The sequence below is a fragment of the Camellia sinensis genome, chromosome 5 (assembly GCF_055761805.1).
Source record: "Camellia sinensis isolate YWXY chromosome 5, ASM5576180v1, whole genome shotgun sequence".
Lineage (NCBI taxonomy): Eukaryota > Viridiplantae > Streptophyta > Magnoliopsida > Ericales > Theaceae > Camellia > Camellia sinensis.
In genome coordinates, this window is record NC_138965.1 from 127,131,415 (window position 1) to 127,147,990 (window position 16,576).

At 35.8% G+C, this 16,576-nt stretch overlaps 1 protein-coding gene across 1 annotated transcript; it reads left to right on the forward strand.

The window, feature by feature from the left end:
• The first annotated feature begins 7,765 nt into the window (after positions 1 to 7,765).
• LOC114283137 (putative glycerol-3-phosphate acyltransferase 8) lies at positions 7,766 to 14,604 on the forward strand. The gene is made up of 2 exons (XM_028225968.2): positions 7,766 to 8,590; positions 13,490 to 14,604. The coding sequence occupies exons 1-2, from the start codon at positions 7,952 to 7,954 to the stop codon at positions 14,357 to 14,359; spliced, it is 1,509 nt and encodes a 502-aa protein (XP_028081769.2). The 5' UTR covers positions 7,766 to 7,951; the 3' UTR covers positions 14,360 to 14,604.
• Positions 14,605 to 16,576: the final 1,972 nt, after the last annotated feature.

A 16,576-nucleotide genomic window follows, 5' to 3' on the forward strand; every position in this document is an offset into this window, starting at 1 on the left:
GGATCCTTGTTTTGAGCCGATGTCATCTCTTTGCCGATCTGTCTTACCCGAGCTTGCTGCATACGATTTGTCAGAGACTTGTCTTGTCTATCAATCACCTTTTTGGAGCTGAACCAACCCGATTATGCCACGTGTCCGAGCTGTTTGTTAAGGCAGCCGACAGACCTTGAAACAAATCATTTTCTTGTCTCAAATCTTTGTTTTAGAGAGAGAAGCTCTAGAGAAGAGGAAGAAGAGTTTTTGAGTGAGAGTAGTCTTCCAAGCTTGATCTTTGTGGCTTGAGCCGTTAGATCCGAGTTTTGAGGTTAGAATCTTGATCCCCTTTGATTGTTCTTGCTGAATACCTAGCTGCATTGCACGATCGGATTTGTTTTGCATGTCATGCATCGTTTTGAAGTTGGTTTTGGAAAGAGAAAACGGTTTTCTATATGTTCTTGAAAAAGGTCTCATCTTGATCGAAAAGTTTGGAACGAAAATCATGTTTTGTGTTTGTTCTTGCATGCCTTTCTTTGATGGGTACCCAGGTCCATATATTTTGAACTCTTGGCATGAAAACTCAGATTTTTGTAACAAGTTGTGAGCTGCATCCATCTTTCAATGATCATGTTCTTCATATTCTTCAAAGGAAAACCCAGGTTTTTCCTGACTTTGTATAACGGGACCTCGGCTTAGTCCTGGGTGGTACCCAGTGTGTTTTCGAGAAACGGGAGCAGTGTTTAAGCTCCCAGCTTGTTTTGTTTTGTCTTTGACTTGGACCTGGCAAGAATGCCGAGATCATTTGCATGTATATATATAGAGCTTGCTTTGAGAATGTGACTTGCCATGTGATTGTAGGTCCTTGATAATTGCTTGAGTCTACACCTGAAGAACTAGGTGAGTGGTATTTCTAATAAAGCTATGTTACACCTGCTTTTGATAAATCTTGTTTTGTTTGTTTTGACGTGGTATTTGCTAAGCATGAATAAATGGCCTTGTTTGATTGTTAACCCCGGAAAGTCCCTTGTGCTGGAGGACTCTAAACTTTCGCAGTGCTAAGTATAAAAGGATACGGTCCTTGTTAAATCGGGCTATGGGCCTAAGTAACACAAGTCCCTTGTATTGGAGGACTCTAAACTTTCGCAATACTTTTGACCAAACGATTACGGATCGTACAGCCTTATGATACTCGAAAGATGAATACGGTTCATCCCTTGCTTTGCCGATGTTATGATACTTGAATGATGAATACGGTTCATCCCTTGTTTGCCGATGTTATGATACTTGAATGATGAATACGGTTCATCCCTTGCTTTGCCGATGTTATGATACTTGAATGATGAATACGGTTCATCCCTTGCTTGCCGATGTTATGATACTTGAATGATGAATACGGTTCATCCCTTGCTTTGCCGATGTTATGATACTTGAATGATGAATACGGTTCATCCCTTGCTTTGCCGATGTTATGATACTTGAATGATGAATACGGTTCATCACTTGTTTTGCCTATGTCAGTAAACATCTTTGGATACTTGTAATAAATGATTGATGAATACGGTTCAGCCTCTGTCTTGTTAAAGTTTTGATGTGTTTCGTTTTGAAGGACTCCAGCTTTATTCATGCAAAACCTTTATTTTTAGTACCATTCACTGAGTTTTGTACTCACCCCTCTATATATATGTAGGTGATGAGCAGGACGGCGGCGACGCCTAGATCGTTTGGATGCTTGTTTTGGATTTGTACTTATGTCGGCTTGCTTTTGCATTTACGTCGGCGATGCCTACCTTGCATGTCGGCAAATCTTGAAAATCATGCTTCTTGACTTGTATTAGCTGTATTTTGTATATGTCGGCTTGAGAAGCCTTTTGATCAAGATGTAACATGCTTTTTATCCTGTTGTATCCAAGTTGTAAAGTTAATTGGAATGTTTGGCATTGCTTTGATCTACGCACAGCTCTTATGGACCACTTGTATTTGATTTATTGCTTCCGCATTTGTGAGCCCCCTATATTCATACTCTGATTGTGTTAAGTTTTGAAAAGTTGGCCTTCGGTAATTACGGATTACTGGCCATCACGGCACCAAACTACTAGGGGCGGTTTGGGGTCGTGACATATATAGTATAGAGTATAGATATAAATTATCTATATATGTGAATTGCGATTTTTAATTTTTTTTTAATGTCTTCTTTTTTTCCTTTTTTATATTATATTAAAGTTTAATATTTGATAATAATCATATGTGTTGGATTTTTCAAGAATTTTTTTTTATGCTTGTTCTTAATGCATTAAAGTGTTATTATAAGGGACAATAATTATATGTGTTGAGACTTTTCAAGGAATTTATGTGTTGGATTTCAAAGATTTTTTTTTTTTTTTTTTTTTATGCTTGTTCTTAATGCATTAAAGTGTTATTATGAGGGTAAGATTTGGGAGTTTGGAGAAGTTAACAAATATTAATGTTTTTTTAAAAAAAAAAAATCAAAAAATCAGAAAATTTAGATTGGGAGATTGGAGCTCCCACAAGGGTTGGGTTTAAAAACTTCATTTTGCTTAATATATTGTGCTAGCCTATCACCCGTGTTATACACGGAATAATTATAGATATTTATATTTATTTTAATTTTTTTAATATATAAATTATTTTTTAAAGATTTTTTATAAAAATAATTTAATAATCTTATCACTAACCATAATGTACAGGAAAAATTAAAAAAATTACTGTAGTAACTATGCATGGGCTGTATTTATAATTATTTGTATGAGTGGATTTTAAATGGTAATCAGGAATTTTGACCAAATCAATAAATGCAGGCATGTGGATTGAAAAAGTTAATAAATGCTGATCGGGAAATTTTAATCAAATCAATAAATACTGAGGATTTTTTTTTTAAATAAAAAATTTAGAAAATTAAGATTGAGAGATTGGAGCTCCTACAAGGTTTGGGGTTTAGAAACCCCATTTTTCTTAATATATTTACAATTATCTATATATGTGAATTGTGATTTTTAAATGTCTTTTTTTTTAATATTTTTAAATGTCTTTTTTTTTTCTTTTTTATATTATATTAAAGTTTAATATTTTGATAATAATCATATGTGTTGGACTTTTCAGGGAATTAAATGTCTTCTTTTTTTTATTATATTATATTAAATTTTAATATTTTCATTATAATCATATGTGCTAGACTTTTTAAGAAATATTTTTTATACTTGTTCTTAATGAATTAAAGTGTTATTACGAGGGATAATAATTATATGTGTTGGGACTTTTCAAAGAATTCATATGTGTGGAATTTCAAAGAATTTTTTTTATGCTTGTTCTTAATGCATTAAAGTGTTATTATGAGGGTAAAACTTGGGAGTTGGGAGAAGTTAATAAGTGCTAAGGTTTTTTTTTTTTTTTTTTAAATCAGGAAATTTAGATTGAGAGATTGGAGCTCCCACAAGACTTGGGGTTAAAAACCCCCTTTTGCTTAATATGTAGTTTAGATAGATTATCTATATATGTGAATTGCGATTTTTAAATGTCTTTTTTTTTTTTTAAATGTCTTTTTTTTTCTTTTTTTATATTATATTAAAGTTTAATATTTTGATAATAATCATATGTGTTGGACTTTTCAAGAAATTTTTTATGCTTGTTCTTAATGCATTAAAGTGTTATTATGAGGGATAATAATCATATGTGTTGGGACTTTTTTAGGAATTCATGTGTTGGATTTCAAAGAATTTTTTTTATACTTGTTCTTAATACATTAAAGTGTTATTATGAGGGTAAGACTTGAGGGTTGAGAGAAGTTAATAAATGCTAAGTTTTTTTTTTTTAAATAAAAAAATCAAGAAATTTAGATTGGGAGGTTGGAACTCCCACAAGACTTGGGGTTAAAAATCCTTTTTGCTTAATATATAGTATAGATAGATAGATATATAGAATATAGATAGATATAGATATAGATAGATAGATAACAATTGTCAAGAAAAAAAAAAAATACACAATGCAACTTTTTTTTCTACAAAAAATTATTTGTATAGTTTTTTTTTTGGTTACATGGATAAAAGTTAGATGGTTAATAAATTAATTAGAGTTAGATTACTGCAATATACAAACTTCATTTAACTCAAATATTAAATCTCATCTCACTCACACTTAGCCATTGTTTGAAATTTCTTTTTTGTTATTTTATTAGATGGATAAAATTTATGTTTGGGATTATTTGTGATTTTTTTTTGGGATTTTTATTGATAAGTCCAATTTAGAAGTGTTTTAACCCAAGAAGTCCATGAAGGAATTTTTTAACCCATTTAGTCCCATGTATGTATAGTTTTATTCCATAAAGTCCATTTTCTTGATTTACACTATTTTTTTGGACACTTATGCCCTTATATTTAATTTTGATACCCTTATAAATATTTTTTAAACGATTAGCAATTTAATGATCTGAATATTCATATTTTAAAATTCACATTGGTAGAAATATAAAATTGGCCCGTGGGCGGCCCGAAACCCGGCCGCGAGCCGGGGCGGGCCCGGCCCGTTGACAATGTGAATATTCACATTGACATATTAACATTCACATTAATAGAAGTGTAAAATTGACCCCCGTCCCATGGCGGCGCGAAACCCGCCCGCGACCCATGGCCGGCCCGGGGCGGTCCCGGTCCGGCCCGTCGACAATGTGAATATTCACATTGACATGTTAACATTCACATTGATAAGAGCATAAAATTGGGCCGCGGCCCATGGGCGGCCAAAAGCCCGCCCGCGGCCCGGGGCGGGCCCGGCCCGGCCCGTTGACAATGTGAATATTTACATTGACATGTTAACATTCACATTGATAGGAGTATAAAATTAGCCCGCGCCTCGTGGCTGCCCAAAACCCGCCCACGGCCCGTGGGCGGGCCTGGCCCGGCCTGTTGACAATGTGAATGTTCACATTGATAAGAGTATAAAACTGGACAGCAGCCCAGGGCGGACCCGACTCGGTCCGGCCCGTTGACAATGTGAATATTCACATTGACATATTAACATTCATATTAATAGGAGTGTAAAATTGGCCCCCGTCGCGTGACGGCGCGAAACTCGCCCGCGGCCCATAGGCGGCTCGGCCCGGCCCGGCCCGGCCTGTTGACAATGTGAATATTCACATTGACATGTTAACATTCACATTGATAAGAGTGTAAAATTGGCCCGCAGCCCGTGGGCGGCTCGAAGCCCGACCGCAGCCCGAGGCGGGCTTGGCCCGACTCGTGACAATGTGAATATTCATATTGACATGTTAACATGCACATTGATAGGAGTGTAAAATTAGCCCGCACCCCGTGGCTGCCCGAAACCCGCCCACGGCCCGTGGGTGGCCCGGGGCCGGCCCGGCCCGGCTTGTTGACAATGTGAATATTCACATTGACATATTAACATTCACATTGAATTGGCCCGTGACCCGTGTGCAGCCCGAAGCCTGACCTCAGGCCGGGGCGGGCCCAGCTCGTTGGCAATGTGAATATTCACATTGACATGTTAACATTCACATTGATAGGAGTGTAAAATTGGCCCGCAGCCCGTGGGTGGCTCGAAGCCTGATCGCAGCCCGAGGCGGGCTTGGCCCGACCCGTGACAATGTGAATATTCACATTGACATGTTAACATTAACATTGATAGGAGTGTAAAATTTGTCTGCTGCCCGAAGCTCGCCCGCGGCCCAGGGTAGGCCCGGACCCAAACCCGGGCCGCCCACGGGCTTCAGGCCGCCCGTGGGACGCGAGTCAATTTTACACTCTTATCAATGTGAATGTTAATATGTCAATGTGAATATTCACATTGTCAACAGGCCGGGCCGGGCCCGCCTCGGGCCGCCCACGGGCCATGGGCGTATTTCGGGCAGCCACGGGGCACGGGCTAATGTTACACTCTTATCAATGTGAATGTTAATATGTCAATGTGAATATTCACGTTGTCAACGGGCCGGGCCCGTCCCGGCCCGGGGCCAGGCTTCGGGCTACTCACGGGTCACGGGTCAATTTTACACTCTTATCAATGTTAATGTTAATGTGTCAATGTGAATATTCACATTGTCAACGAGCCGGGCCGGGCCCGCCCTGGACAGCGGGCGGGTTTCGGGCCGCCCACGGGCCACAGGCCAATTTTACACTCCTATCAATGTGAATGTTAATATGTCAATGTGAATATTCACATTGTCAACGGGCCGGACCGGGCTCGCCCCGCGCCGCCCACGGGCTTCGTGCCGCCCATGGGACGCGAGTCAATTTTACACTCTTATCAATGTGAATGTTAACATGTCAATGTGAATATTCACATTGTCAACAGGCCAGGCCGGACCCACCCCGGGCCGTGGGCTAGTTTCGAGCAGCCACGGGGCGCGGGCTAATTTTATACTCTTATCAATGTGAATGTTAACATGTCAATGTGAATATTCACATTATCAACGGGTCGGGCCGGGCCCGCCCAGGGCAGCCCACGAGTCGCGGGCGGGTTTCGGGCGGGCCACAGGCCGCGGGCTAATTTTACGCTCCTATCAATGTGAATATTCACATTGTCAACGGGCCGGGCCGGGCCGGGCCGGGCCCGCCCCGACCCGGACCCGGGCTTCGGGCTGCCCACGGGTCATGGGCCAATTTTACACTCTTGTCAATGTTATTGTTAATGTTAATATGTCAATGTGAATATTCACATTGTGAACGGGCCGGTCCGAGCCCGCCCCGGGCGGCGGGCTGGTTTCGAGCCGCCCACGGGCCGCAGGCCAATTTTACACTCCTATCAATGTGAATGTTAACTTGTCAATGTAAATATTCATATTATCAACAGGTCGAGCCGGCCCTATTTTTTTGGCCTGTGGGACGGCCCGGCCCGACTCGAATTTTTCCGGGCACCCACGAGGATCGACATGGGCCGGGCCCCTACACATTGACGATATGAACATTTACGTTGACGGTGTGAACATTCACATTAAGGGTATTTTGGTAATTATGTCACCCATAGGACTTATTAAAATATAAGAAAATAATGTGAACTAAATGGAACATAAGTAGATGAAAAGGGTATTTTGGTCTTCTTATCTCAAATTGGACCTAATGGAATAGTAAAAAAGAATATGGATTGGATGGAATAAAGCTCTTAGAAAATGGATTTATCAAAAAAGCTCCTTTTTTTTTTTGTAATTGAATAGATAATTGTAAGAGAAAAATAATTAATTAATATATAAAATATGAAAATTTATCTTATTTACTATTTTAACTTTCTATTTTTATTTTTATTAATTATTTTAGCCAAAATCAATCATCTCCAACGCTCTTTTATAACTTGGGTCAACTTTCACAAGAATTTAAGCCTCCGTTTCGAAAGTTGGTTTTGAGATTTTTTTTTGACTAAAATAATTATAAAAAATAAAATGAATTTTTTAACTAAATAATATAAAATATTATATCAAATTCATAATTATTACATTCTTTTTTTAAAAAAAAAAAAAATCAAAAATTTTTTCAAAATCAAACTTTTTAACCCTATACTAAAATAATTAAAAAAACCAAAAAACCAACCCACTTTTCAAATGGGCTTTAAGAGAAGGAGTTTTCTTAAGTGTGCAAGTGCACACCATGTGCCACTTACACAAAAAGTGTAAGTGTAAGGTGTAAGTATAAGTATAAGGTGTAAGTGTAAGGTGTAAGTGTAAGGTGTAAGGTGTAAGTGGGTTGCACATGGTGTGCAATCTCAAAAAAGGTGTAAGTGTAAGGTTTAATTTTTTACAAAAGGTGTAAGTGTAAGGTGTAAGTATAAGGGCAGTCAAGTAAAATTTCATCTAGAAACCGCCAAAATTTCTCAAACGTAGAAAACAAAATTCGGGGGGTAGTTCTGTCATTTCACGTGAACTCCCCGCTTTTAAAGCCAGACCTTCCCTCTTCTTCACCAACAAGGGAGACAGATATACAAGTTGTCGATAGAGACCGTGAGAGAGAGAGCCATGTCGCCGGAAAAATCAACCGCCGGCAAGAAATTCTTTCCGGCGATCACATCATGCGACGTCTTCGCCGTGAAACACAGGTCGATCGCCGCCGACCTCGACGGAACACTCCTCATCGGCAGCTCCTCTTTCCCTTACTTCATGCTCGTCGCCGTAGAAGCCGGTAGTCTCCTCCGAGGCCTCGTTCTCCTCCTCTCCTTCCCTCTCATCGCAATCGCATACATCTTCGTCTCCGAAGCCCTCGCTATCCAGGCGCTCATCTTCATCTCCTACGCCGGACTCAAGATCCGCGACATCGAGCTCGTCTCTCGCGCGGTGCTGCCGAGGTTCTACGCGGCGGACGTGAGGGCCGAAAGCTACGATGTGTTCGAAAAGTGTGAGAGGAAAGTGGTGGTTACGGCGAATCCGACGGTGATGGTTGAGCCGTTCGTGAGGGATTACTTGGGAGGAGATAAGGTGTTGGGGACGGAGATCGAGGTGAATCCGAAGACGAAGAGAGCTACTGGATTCGTGAAGAGTCCGGGGATTTTGGTGGGGAAATGGAAGAAGTTGGCGGTTTTGAAAGAGTTTGGGAACGAATCGCCTGATATTGGAATTGGAGATCGCGAGACTGATCACGATTTCATGTCGATATGCAAGGTTTGTTTTCTGCTCTGGAGATTACTGTGAGTACTTTCTGTTTGGCTGCTGACAGCATGTAGGAAAATAGAATTAATTTTTTTTTTTTAAACTCGTGAAAATAGAATTAATTGACTTCTGTTTTTCTGGCTACATTGTTTGCTAAGCAACGGCAAAATTGGTAAAGGGTAAAATAAAAAATAAAAAATAAAAAAAAGTAAAATGAAAATGAAGGAGAAATTTGGGTATGATTGATTTATTATTATTATTTTCAATGTTTATGTTTTTATTTTAAGAAAAAAGTAATAGAAAAAGAGAACCGGTGTATTTTCATTTTTATTTTACTACACCAGCGTTGTTTTGTTATTTTAAAGAAAAATGCTTTACAGCTCTAATCCTTCAACTTTTTTTTTTTGAAAAATGCTTGAGAGTTCTAGAAAATGAGTTCTAAACCATGCACTAATGACATGGAAGTATGTGGGATCCAGTTTGATGTGATGCTTTAGCTTGGATTTTTTTTTTTTTTTTTTTTTTTGGGGGACTGCCAGCTCTTTTTAGAGCCCTACTTTTAGAGCTCTATAGCATTGTTGTTGTTGTTTTTTTTTTTTTTTTTTTGATAAGTAGCTCTAATTCTTCAACTTTAAAGCAGCTATAATGAGTTAGTAATGGTTTCCCTTACTGTGGTGTGATGTTTTAATTTTGACTTTTTTTTTTTTTTCATATCATTAGTGTTCTTTCAAAGTATCAAAATTAAAATTTTGAATCATGGTTGCATTTTAAATTCGTATTTTATTATCTTATCCTTTCAAAAAGGTAGCACTTAATTAAAAATATCAAATGTTTGAATATTATTTTTTTTTCAAGAAGTTATAACTTTATGAAATTTATTTTTATTGAATGAAATTATTCATAAAAATATTTAATTCCAACTCAATTACATTTTTTTAATTTAAAAACTAAATCATCATATTATTTACTAAATTGACTTCAAACTATTAAATGAAAAGGCCAGATTATCTCAAACAAGAAAACAAAAATATTTATATTGATTTTAAAATCTTATTTTTTGTGTTTTTGTACAAACCTAAATTTAAACAAGTGATGACCTACTTTGGTGAAAATTACAACAAATTGTTTATCTAATCCACATATTTGATCATTTTCATATTACATATTCATGTCATTTTTAATAATATATGTTAACTTCATATTTGATTTGTGTCACGTTAATTGTTAATTTTTTTATTAATAAATTCCTTAATGCTTAATTGTCACACATTTGTTCCTGTCAAAAAGGAAAAAGAATTATCCAGTGTGTTTGGTTTAAATTTTTTGGATTAAATTTTTTAAAAATTAAGTTTTTTAGTTGTCGTTTTTTTTAATAAATATTTTTTAAATTTTAAACATTTTTTTAAAATTTTTTTTAGATGTACTTTACTTAGATGTATTTAAAATGTAAAAAATTAATAAATGCATAAAAATACAAAAAAATATATTGAATTTTTATAATTTTTTTATATTTTTAGTATTTATTGAATTTTTTTAAAAAAAATTCACAATTTTTTTACTTATTAAAAAAAAAATACTTAAAATATTAAAAAATTTCATTAAAAATAAAAAATAAGAAAATAAGAAAATAATTTTTTTAAAAAGGTGTTTTTAGAAAAAAAGAACAAGAAAAGTGTCTTGTCAAATTAATTAATAAATTCTTCGATGCTTGATAATTCACACATTTGTCCCTGTCAGGAAAGGAAAAAGAATTATTGTCGAAATTAGAACGAAGTTAACGTTTAAGAGTTGGTTTGGGAAGTGGATTAATTTTTTTTGGCTGTTTTTGTTATTTTAACTTGGGTTAAAAAGTTTGATTTAGGAAGAATTTTTTAATTTTTTGATTTTTTTGACTTTTTTTGTTTGAGAAGAGTGTAATGATTATGAATTGAATGTAATATTTTATTTGTTGTGACTAAAATAATTTATTTTGTCTTTTATAACTATTTTAGCCACCAATCATCTTGCCAAAAAATGAGTTGTTGTTCATGTTGGACAATTTGAAATGGATCAACCGGGCATGTTATTAGTAATTTTCAATGGCTCTTATACATTACATTAGCTATTTAGAATTAGGCCAAGTTTGACTAAATTAAAAAAGTGTATTTATTTCATCTTTTTATCTTTTTTGGGTCACATCAATCAATATTTCCTCTTTATTTTTTCTACACATAATACAAAAAAAATTAAAAAATACACTTATTTAGTCTTCCCAAACTTCCCAAACTTTGCCTTAGTTTTATTGTTCTTTTATGGGTAAATGTTAACAAGAAAAGTATAATAAAATTTATAATTATATCGACTCGCAAGCACACGTATAAAAAAAGGGAAAATAATATTATTTTTTATATTATTAATGAATTATTAATAATGTCATGTGAATTATTTTTTTAAAAAAATTAATATAATTATATTAAAAAAATAAATAGTGTAATTTAACTATTTTTATTGACTACTTCGCTATACCGTCCACTTTAATGAATTTTGCTTTTGTGCGCGGCTTGAGTTGGCGTGTAAGAAATCAATTTGAGTAGTGAAACCCAAAAACTTTTTTTTTTTTTTTTCAATGAGAACGAAACCCAAAAACTTTAATGAGAAAATATGAAATGGTTGGTTGTTACTCGTGGGGTCAGCTCGACTCCACTTGAATGATGCGTGTCACTCAACTGTTGTCATTTTTACCCATCCTATTTGTCACTCTTATACGCTGTTTGTAGGGATGGCAATTTAAAACCGGCCCGACGGGGATTCCCGACCCCGACTCCGATTTTAGTGGTTTTTCCTCGAAAAATACCCCCGACGGGGAGGGGACGGTATTTGAAAATCAATCCCCGATCTGTTCGGGGCCGGGGACGGTGATCAGTGTTCAAGTCCCGCCCCGGCCCGACCCCGGCCCCGATCCCCGCCCCGGTTCCCCGATATGAAATTACTAATATACCCCCGTTTATATATATAATATATGTGTATTGTGTTAGGGCTTGGACACAAACTGTTTCTCTCCTCTCTCTCTCTCTCTCTCTCTCTCTCTCTCATACACAGTGCCTCTCCTTCGCTTCTCTCTACTCTCTCTCACTCTCGCAGATACACAGTGCCTCCTCAGTGCCTCCATCACTGTCTGCGATGCCATGCCTCCGCGATGCTTCTCTCTACTCTCGCACCTCTCCACCGTCACAGATCGTGGCCATCGTCGCAATCGCAGTCACCACTCTCTCTTTCTCAGATCTGTGTTGATCTCACAGATACACAGATCTCAGATCTCATATCTGGGTTGATCTCCGTCATTGCCGCTGATCTTTGCCGAGCTCCTCCGTATCTGGGTTGGATCTAGGGTTTACATATATGTATATTATATATATATATATATATATGACTATATAGATCTGTTTATACAAATATATATATATATATATATATATCTATGATGATAAATTTATTGGTTCTATGTAGATGATATATATCTGATTATATATATCTATATATATATCTGATGATCTCCGTCATTGGTTCTGTGTAGATGATAAATTTATTTATTATGTTCATTGTTCATTATTTACAGATTTTTATAGATAAAAAAAAAATCGGGGATTTTTCGGGGTCGGGGATCCCCGATCCCCGATCGGGGGCGGGGATGGGACCGGGCTATGAGTCCCCGTCGGGGATCGGGGCCGGGGCCGGGGAAAATTCGAGCATCGGGGATCGGGGACGGGGAGTGTGATCCCCGGCCCCGCCCCGCCCCGTTGCCATTCCTAGCTGTTTGGCTGAAAGATTTTGAAAAAAATTTAAAAATAAGGGCAAATTACATATACACCCCTCGAGGTTTGGCTAAATTACAGATACCCCCTGAGGTTTCGAAAATTACATCCCGCCCCCTGAGGTTTGTATTTTCATAACAATTTGCCCCCTGAGGTTTATATTTCATAACAAATTACCTCCTAATTTCTTATGCAAATATAGCATTCAGGGGGGAATTCGTAATTTCTCAAACCTCAGGGGCATCTGTAATTTAGTCAAACCTCGAGGGGTGTATATGTAATTTGCCCTAAAAATAAAAAGAAGAGATATAAGTAAAATATAAATAAAATATATATATAATTTTACTTAATTTTATATATATATATATATTTTTTAAATTTATTTTCAAATCTCTTAATCAAAAACAACGTTATCAATCGGTGTGTCAATTGACATTTGTCCAAATAATCTTTCGAATGACCAGTGTGTCAATTATCATGTACAAATTCAAATAATTTAAACTAATTTAAATTCGATAAATGTAAGCATTATTATTAAAAAAAGAAAAAAAATAACATGACAGTTGATGAGGAAAAAGTAATTACAAAATGTTAAAATATATTATAAAAATTAATAATTATAATTATAATTTTGTTTTATTAATTCGTAATTAATTTACACGAAGACAATGTCAGTATAATTGGCCAAAAAAATTTATTATAAAAAGTTAATTTATGATTTCTATTTTTTTAAAAGTTTTTTTTTAATAAAAAAATTAAATAAATTTAATTAGCAAATGAAAGTGTTTGAGATTTGCATTTAAAAAAAAAAAAAATTAGACTTCGAGTCTACTTGACAAGGTGAATCAAAAGATTAAAAAATTCCAGAAGAGGATAGATTGAAATTTTTTTTAAAAATCAGCATAATTTTGAAAAAAAAATACTAAAAAAAAAAAAAAAAAAAAGGAGAAGAATATATGACTTATTTTGAAATTTCCAAATAGCCCGTACTGAACTTTCAACTTCAAATTTTCAATTGAAAATTGAGTTGCAAAGAAAATGTTTACATATATATATATATATAATTCAAAAATTGAATTGTATTTGATTTATAGTTTGTTTACATTACACAATCAAACAGGAAGGATACATGGTTCACCGGAAGAAATCAGCATCTCCAACACCACTGGAGCGCCTAAAAAGCCGAGTGATCTTCCACGACGGGCGACTGGTGCAATCTCCAACCCCACTCAACGCCCTGATGATCTACATGTGGCTTCCATTCGGGTTCATCCTCTCGCTCATCCGAGTCTACTTGAACATCCCACTCCCGGAACGCATCGTCCGCCACACCTACAAAATGCTGGGCATCAACCTTGTCATCCGCGGCACTCCTCCTCCTCCCCCCTCCCCCGGCTCCCCCGGCAACCTCTACGTCTGCAACCACCGCACCGCCCTCGACCCCATCATCATCGCCATCGCTCTCCGCCGCAAAGTCTCCTGCGTCACTTACAGCGTCTCCCGCCTCTCCCGCTTCCTCTCCCCCATCCCCGCCGTTGCATTAACCCGTGATCGCGAAGCCGACGCTGCCAGAATCAAATCTCTTCTCCAGAAAGGTGACTTAGTGGTTTGCCCCGAAGGGACTACTTGTCGTGAACCTTACTTACTGCGCTTTAGTGCTTTGTTTGCGGAGCTCAGTGATAGGATTGTGCCCGTCGCAATGAACACCAAGCAGACTATGTTTCATGGGACTACGGTCAGGGGGGTCAAGTTTTGGGACCCCTATTTTTACTTCATGAATCCCAGGCCCACTTATGAGGTCACTTTTTTGGACAGGTTGCCCGAGGAGATGACCTGTAAGGCCGGAGGGAAGTCCCCTATAGAGGTGGCCAATCATGTGCAGAAGGTGTTGGGTGGGGTGCTAGGGTTTGAGTCTACTCAGTTGACTAGGAAGGATAAGTATTTGCTGTTGGGTGGGAATGATGGGAAGGTTGAATCCATGAAAAAATGAAAAAAGTTGTTGGGTGTTGGGCTTATTAATCACAGGTTTGTGTGATGTGTGGAGGGGTTGGAAGAGAATGATTTGATTAGATTATTAGATCATATCCTTTAGTCATTTTGGTCGGGTGGGTTAAAAGTGTCAGGCTTATATATTTGTTTTGTGAAGCTTTTGTTTAGAATTCTCATAATGTCAAATTGCTTAATTGATTAAATAAGTCTAGATTGAATATAATGCATGGATATAATCTTTTACCAGTGGACTTTTGTATGTAAAATTTGATTTTGTGTGCGGGGGTAAGGGTGAGTATTCAATATTTCTGGAGTATGAATATGTAATGTTTTATAAGGTTTTGATTGATAGAGAGGGATAAGAGTTCATGATTTATGTTAGGAATGCAGGAATAATATATGGCTAAATAATTGGTGATTGGTTTGGAGTATAATCACGTGATATTTTAAAATTATTGAATAATTTCTTGCGGGAATAGATTGTGGTATACATTTGTCAAAATGTGTGTATTATATGCATTTTATAATTTAATGATATAATTTCATACACTTTCTAAGTCCTATTTTAAAAAAAAATTATAATTAAACATCACATGACGTATAATTAAAGATCTTAGAGCATCTTCAATGGTTAACTTTTTTTTCCATCAAATCTGAGTTAAAAAATGATCATTTTCTCAATTTGATATAGGCTGTTCCAATGGTTGTCATCAAAGGCAGGGATCGACCGGTAAGGCAAATATATATATTTTTTTCACTTGTTTGAACCTGAATATTTGAACTGTTTGAACTTTTTATCGGTAGACCGGTTGGTCGACTAGCTGGACGTCCAGGAGGTTGACCATGGCCTCACTTGCAACGTTACAAAACAGTGAATTGGTGAAGGTTCACGCAGATTCTCAATTTGATGAAAAATTTGCTTTGTTCTCAGTTTGATATCGGTTTGGTGAAACTATTGGAGCAAAAAAAGTGACTTTTCATCAAATTCAAATTTGATACTGAATTTGGTTCACCGTTTGAGATGGTCTTATGAGTCATAATTAAAGAAGAAAATTGGTTAAAATTAAAGAAGAAAATAACATAACTAATAATGCATATGGTAAGAATATGTATAGTAGAATTCGCCGTGTGTATGCTTTTCTTCTTCTTTTTTAATTTGATTTTTATATTTGTGAGGTTTGCTTCTTTTCAATTTTTTACAAAAGATGTATTAAAACATAAAGAAATAATATGACAATTTATAATAAATAAGCAAATAATTTATTGATTTAGGTCTCGTTTGGCAAGTGCTTGTCTCAGTCTAAAAGTCAAAAAATTATTAAAAAAATTAAAAAGCCTATAACTTATGTAAAAAAAGTCAAAGATTTATTTTTCACTTTATTTTTTGCATATCTTTTTATAAAAAATTAAAAATTCATTCCAAACATGTTAATTTTTTTTATCTTATATTTTAAAAAAAAATCAAAAAAAAATTATCTTATATTTGTGTTTGAGAAGATTGCTAGATTTTTTTTAGTTGGATGTAATGTTTGTGAGAGAAAACTGAAATGATTATGCATTTGATGTGATATTTTATCTTATTAACTATTTTAACCTATTTTATCTTTTTATAAATTTTAGTCCAAAATAGGCTAAAATTGTCCTTGCCAAACAAGGCCTTAACACTAGCCTTTCTGAGGGCAGCATACCCTCGTTTAAAAGGGCTTTGGAGGGCGCAAATTTTAGAGGAAGCGTATCTGGATATTTTGTATTTGTCTTGTTATCTTAATTTGTATTATTAGGCGTGATTTGGGTTGTTTTAAAGAATTTAAAAAGTCAAAAAGTTATAAAAAAAAAAAAATTATCACTATTTATAAATTAAAAATATAAAAAAATTAATATCTATAATATTTTAATCAAACCAACTTTACATAGTTTTCGGGACTGACTTGACCCCTTTTAGTAAAATCACTAAAAGTTTGACGGTAATGTTGGGCCCGTGGGGGTCCACCACGGGTTCCGTTTTGATAATTCGAATCGTCAATATGTATAACTCGTTCATAACTATATGCCTATAAAAAATCACGTTGATCGGATATCGCTAACTATATGATCAAATCAATTTTGTATAAAAAATGGATGGTGTTATAGTTAACAGTTGACAAAAAAAAACTAACACGATTAGATAGCTATTGATATCCAATCAATGTGATTTTTTACAAGAATATAGTACTCGACG

What these genes read in the sequence shown, in the direction of transcription:
- LOC114283137 (XM_028225968.2), top strand. Translation starts at nt 7,952, where the DNA reads ATGTCGCCGGAAAAATCAACCGCCGGCAAGAAATTCTTTCCGGCGATC. An exon ending in ATTTCATGTCGATATGCAAG is followed by an intron (nt 8,591 to 13,489) that starts GTTTGTTTTCTG and finishes ACAATCAAACAG; the next exon opens with GAAGGATACATGGTTCACCG.